The 5,716-nt window shown below is 50.5% G+C and overlaps 1 protein-coding gene across 1 annotated transcript in view; it reads left to right on the top strand.

Annotated features, from left to right (window-relative positions):
* The window catches only part of Sec61a1 (SEC61 translocon alpha 1 subunit), a 15,152-nt gene extending 9,653 nt beyond the window's left edge, over positions 1 to 5,499 (top strand). The window contains exons 8-12 of the mRNA XM_021189712.2: positions 430 to 590; positions 1,758 to 1,955; positions 2,202 to 2,393; positions 2,943 to 3,019; positions 3,841 to 5,499. Coding sequence (XP_021045371.1) covers positions 430 to 590; positions 1,758 to 1,955; positions 2,202 to 2,393; positions 2,943 to 3,019; positions 3,841 to 4,027 — 815 coding nt within the window. The 3' untranslated portion in view covers positions 4,028 to 5,499. The remainder of the gene's footprint in view (positions 1 to 429; positions 591 to 1,757; positions 1,956 to 2,201; positions 2,394 to 2,942; positions 3,020 to 3,840) is intronic.
* Positions 5,500 to 5,716: the final 217 nt, after the last annotated feature.

The raw sequence follows: 5,716 nt of genomic DNA, 5'->3' as shown, positions 1-5,716 counted from the left end.
CGTCAGATCTTGTTAAGGATGGTTGTGAGCCACCATGTGGTTGCTGGGATTTGAACTCTGCACCTTTGGAAGAGCAGTCGGGTGCTCTTACCTGCTAAGCCATCTCACCAGCCCCTCTCTGGCTATTCTTAAGTAGCCTTTCTTCCTCTGCTGTTCTTGTGAGAGTTGGGCATATCTTATCTCATTCTCATTCTGTCAGATCTTTCTCTGATTTGTCACTTTGTCTGCACCTCAGTTACACATCACTTTCAACATGGCTGCCTCCTTCTACAAACTAACCTTGTCTTTATAGTTAAGGATTAAAGGTGTGAACTAAGGGTGTGTCTGTATTCTGGCTGGATCATATCTTTGGATGTGATCCCTTGCAGGAACAGCCATGTTGCTAGATTACAATTCCTCTACACACCACATGTTTTACTCTGCCCATAGGTATGGAGTTCGAAGGTGCCATCATTGCGCTGTTCCACCTGCTGGCCACCCGCACAGACAAGGTCCGAGCCCTTCGAGAGGCATTCTACCGCCAGAACCTCCCCAACCTCATGAACCTGATTGCCACCATCTTCGTCTTTGCCGTTGTCATCTATTTCCAGGTGTGTCCCAAGGCAGCTAAGAGCAGGTCTGCCTTGAGTGGCAGTCAGGCTCAGCATCTGTGTTGTCCTGCTTCCCAGCTCTCAGGCTGTTTCTGAGTAGGACACCTGAATGGAGAGCTGTGAATTGTACTCACCCTCAGACTTAGTAGGGTTTTTGTATTTGAAAGTGGATGAGTGGGTTGGTGGTTGGTTGGTTGGTTGGTTGGTTAGGTTGGTTTGAGGCAGAGTCTGTCTAGCCTTGGCTGGCCTGAAACTCACCATGTAGATTAGGCTATCCTAAACTCATATAGATCTATCTTCCTTGGCCTTTCAGGTGTTGAGATTAAAGGTTTATGCCTCCGTACCCAGCATGCGTTGTAGTATTTTGATATTAACTAAAAGAAATTACAGCAGTTGTTCAGGTGTGGTGGCTCATTTAATTTAGTAGATGGGACATAAGACCAGGAATTCAGGGATGTCGTAGTGTTTATAGTGAGATTCTGTTTGAAAATAAACAAGGCTGGTGAGATGGCTCAGTATGTACAGGTGATCATTGCCAAGCATAGTGACAGGTTCAATTCCAAGGACCCACATGGAGAGAACTAACTTTCTATGCTGTCCTTTGATCTGTACTTACACTGTGGCATGCAAACACACACACACACACANACACACACACACACACACACATTTATTTAAGGAAAAATTTTAAAAAGGGATAACACATGTTTGTGACGAGCAGTACTTTTCTGAGGCCAGGTATCTCAGTAGTGACCTCTGCTGAGTCTCAGCGAGCTGCCTGCTTACTTAGTAATGAGTCTATCTTTCGGAGCAAGGTGATGGCTGCGGTTGAATCAGTAAGTTGCAGTCTTCTGTTCTAGTGTCCTGGGCACTGGGTTTATAGCAATGAAGAAGGAAGCAGCTCTGGTGTCCAGGGTTTCAGTGGGCTGGGTGGTATTGGTAGGACGCTTAGGGATTTTTGTTAATAATCACATCATACATGATCACTGCCTGAGAACCACCAATAGGATCTGGAGGTGTCCATGCAGGCCTTTCTATATAGGAAAGGGCATGTGCCCTCCTCAGATACCATCCTGGCTGGGAGTCCAGTGGCAGAACTGACCCAGGACCAGCTTTCCTACGGCCAGCCCGACTGTCCCTGACCTGGTTGGTGTGTTTATGTTGCAGGGCTTCCGAGTGGACCTTCCAATCAAATCAGCGCGTTACCGAGGCCAGTACAACACCTATCCCATCAAGCTCTTCTACACCTCCAACATCCCCATCATCCTGCAATCTGCTTTGGTGTCCAACCTGTATGTCATCTCCCAGATGCTGTCAGCACGCTTCAGTGGCAACCTGCTGGTTAGCCTGCTGGGCACCTGGTCGGTGAGTGTCACTGAGTAAGATAGGATTGTTTGTACTGATGCAGTAGCCGTGGCTTGTGGCAGGGTATCTTAGCTCAGGACCACATATTTCACCCAAAGGTCTTTCTGAATTGCCTCTTAAAAACACAGTTTGGTGAGATTGCTGTGGGTATGTTAGTGGCACCACAAGCATATGCTGGGAACACTTTGGCGCTGTGCTGTGGCATGCCGAAGCAGCCTCCAGAAGACTTCTCTATCTTACTCCTAGGATACATCATCTGGGGGCCCAGCCCGTGCTTACCCAGTTGGCGGCCTGTGTTACTACCTGTCTCCTCCGGAATCATTCGGCTCGGTGCTGGAGGACCCTGTCCATGCGGTCGTGTACATTGTGTTCATGCTGGGCTCCTGTGCATTCTTCTCCAAAACATGGATTGAAGTTTCAGGTTCTTCTGCCAAAGATGTAAGTCTAAGCCCACATTCCTGCTGGAGAGATGGGCAGCTGCTGGCCTCCAGGGAGCTCCACTTGTTACCACTGTATATGTAGTAGTTTGTGATATGAGCCGTCCATTCTACAGTTGGACCACCCTTTTGGTGGGGCAGTGTGGAAGCCCCAAGGGCAACTGATGGACATAAACATAGTTGGCTCTGACAACCTGAGGCCAGACTAGAAGTAGAAAGATAGACTATTGTGTGCCTGAGTGTATTGCTGTTAGTTAAAGTTCTTCCATGGAGACTGTCTGAGCTGTGGGTGAAAAAAATATCTGCCCAGGAGATGATAGTACATACCTTTAATCCTAGCACTTAGGAGGCAGTGTCAGGCAGATCTCTGTGAGGTGGACACCAACCTGGTCAGCCAGGACAGCCAAGGCTACACAGAGAGACTCAAAAAAAAAAAAAAAAAAAAAAAAAAAAAAAAAAAGAAATTAAATGTAAAATCGTTTAGTTCCACTATGAAGCTTCCCCCCTCCCTCCAGCCTCTGGCTCATGTGCTTCTGCCTGGGTCGTGTAGGTTGCAAAGCAGCTGAAGGAGCAGCAGATGGTGATGAGGGGCCACAGGGAGACCTCCATGGTGCATGAGCTCAACCGGTAAGTGTGAGCATTAAGTCCAAATACTAGAAATGCCAGCAGAGCCCTGTATAACCCCTAACCAAAGAAGACAGCACACAGCCAGGGTGTTGAAATGGTGTAGGATGGAGATGACTGAACAGTGGTGGTTTGGGCTTGGTGGGTGCTGGCATAGATGAAGCCAAGGAACCAGCAAGAGCTGGCCTGGATCAGGTGGTTAGTGTTCAGAAATAAGACCAAACCAGAGGCCAGAGACTGCCAGGCTCAGCCACTTGATGGAGGAGTGTAGTCGTCACCTGGCAGAGAGGAAGGAGATGAGCGCTTCAGGGGCAGCAGGCAACCCTGCACCTCCCTGTCACTATTCTGAAGCTGCTGCGTGGTGGGTGGGAAGTGCCTGAGGCTTTCTGTCCAGTCTGTCGTCACTCAGAACAGCCAGGTGCTCTAGAATGAGCATGTGGTGATGGGAAGCTTGCTGTCCTCACCGAGGAGACCACCACAGGGAGTACCAGAAATGTCCGTCTCTGAGCCAGGGGCAGCAGAACAGGGCTTTCACTTGAGTCCATAACTCTTAAGGCCCCTGACTCGGACTGTCCGGGAGAGGTGCACAGCAGCCTCAGGCAGACGCTTGCCATTCACAGTGTACCCACCTGGGCACGACTGTAGATTGTTTCAGCTTTCCAGTAGCACAAGAACCAAGATGGTGTCTCAGCGCTCTCGTCTTGAGGCTGTTTAGGATCTAGAGTGGTGTCATCCATGCTTGGGTTTATGCTGGTCACAGTCCACAGTCCTGTGTGGCTGGCTTCCTGGCTTGTCAGGCAACACAGCTGTCTGTCTGTCTGCAGGTACATCCCCACAGCCGCAGCCTTTGGTGGACTGTGCATTGGGGCCCTCTCCGTCCTGGCTGACTTCCTGGGTGCTATTGGGTCTGGAACTGGGATCCTGCTGGCGGTCACCATCATCTACCAGTACTTTGAGATCTTCGTCAAGGAACAGAGCGAGGTGGGCAGCATGGGAGCCCTTCTCTTCTGAGCCTTGTGTGCCAGTGGACCAGGGTGAGGGCCCAGGCTCCAGAACTGCCCGGGAAGGGTGCTCTTACTGCTGGAGCATGCTACTGTGGCATAGGGACTTTAACTTTTTTATTTTTTATTTTTTTTTTATTTTTTTCATTTCATTCCGCTGTGTAAAGTGCTAGGAAATTTCCAATTTGAAATTTTGCTGTTTCTGGCATTGTCAAAAAACCAGTAGAAGTGAATTGTTAGCTGATGGCCAGGGGGTGTGATAACAAATTGTCCTCAATTATCCCATGTAATTTTTATTTAAACCCTTGCACTTCTCAGTGCCTGGCAGCTGCAAGGGTCCCAACTGCCCCACAGCAGTCTGTGGCCCTGGTTGAAGGAAGCACAAACTAGGAGATGTCTACATCTTATCTGGGCGTGCAGACAGGTGAGGATCAGCAGGGTCCACCTGTCTGCTGTTGTCAGTAAGGAGGGGTCACCGGCTTTACCTGGAGCCTAGCCAGGCTAGCTAGCTGGGCGCATGTAAAGGATCCTCGTGCTTGATCTTTGCCAGTTCCCACTAGAAAAGGCGCTCCTGTGGTGGCCACCTCTGTCTTCCTACTGAGAACTTCCTGTTCCAGGTTTTAGAATTTTCTTATTGTCCTTAGGACCAAATGTAGACTGGCATCAGACCTATAAGGAAATCACACTGGGGTTCAGAGATCTCTTAGGGAAGTTGCTCAAAATCCTGTTTGTAGTTAAGGTGTCTGGGGTAACAGATAACATGGGCCTGAGGGAGCCCTCAGGTCTATAGGAAAGGCCCCCTCTTAAGACAGAAATGGTTTAACAGCAAGGGTACAAAGGCTGCAGTTTGAGGTCAGAGCAATTAGCGCTTGTCAGCTCACCTTAAGACACAGAGGGTCCGGTTTTTCACACAAGGGGGCAGGGGCTCTGGTGGGTGTGCAGCCGCGTGGGCACAGCCTGCCAGCGGCAGGACACCAGGGTCCTCCACACCTCAGTGGAAGGAGCAGAACGCCTCCCTGACCCGGGGCTCCTAGGGACTCTTGCTGCTATGCTTGCCAGCAAATGGCAATCAAGGGACAACAGCCACTTGCCCCGACACAGGTCAGCATCAGGGCCAGATCCCTTGCACACAGCCCAGGGCGCACACCATATCACACGTGGCCTTGTCTAGACCCAGTCCTGAGCAGAGGAGCCTGGTGCCCTCCCAGTCCACAGGGTCTTCCCACTGCCCCTCCTCGGCCACTGCCACAGAGCAGCTTCCCACCTACCCTAGGGACTCCACAGCTTCTGGCAAGCAGGTGCAGAGTCCCCAGCCTCACCTGCTGCTGGAGCTGTCAGCTGGACCTGGTGGCTTGTGGTTGATGGTCACTATTAGTGGGTGAGTGGGGATGACCTGGCTTCCAAGAGGACTGTCACTGTGGACACCAAAATGGCTTAACTGAGATACAGTGAAAACATGACAAATAAACCAACTTTTTACAAGCTGCCTCATCATCTTTGTAAACTGAGAGCAGAAAGCCTGAGCGTTGGAGGTGAACCAGGGCTATGAACCTCTGTGACAACTCCTGGGACCTGGTCAAGCACTGCCAGCCGGCCTCTTCCTGGGTAAAGGGGGCATGGGATGAGACAGCGGAGTCCCTGTGCACCAGCAGGGAACAGTATACACCTGGGTCCTGAAGGTCACTGTAGGTTGCTGCCC

Source organism: Mus pahari, chromosome 2 (genome assembly GCF_900095145.1).
Source record: "Mus pahari chromosome 2, PAHARI_EIJ_v1.1, whole genome shotgun sequence".
NCBI classification, from domain to species: domain Eukaryota; kingdom Metazoa; phylum Chordata; class Mammalia; order Rodentia; family Muridae; genus Mus; species Mus pahari.
The sequence above is the reverse complement of the archived record's forward strand: the minus strand, read 5'-3'. Positions and strand labels throughout refer to the sequence as shown.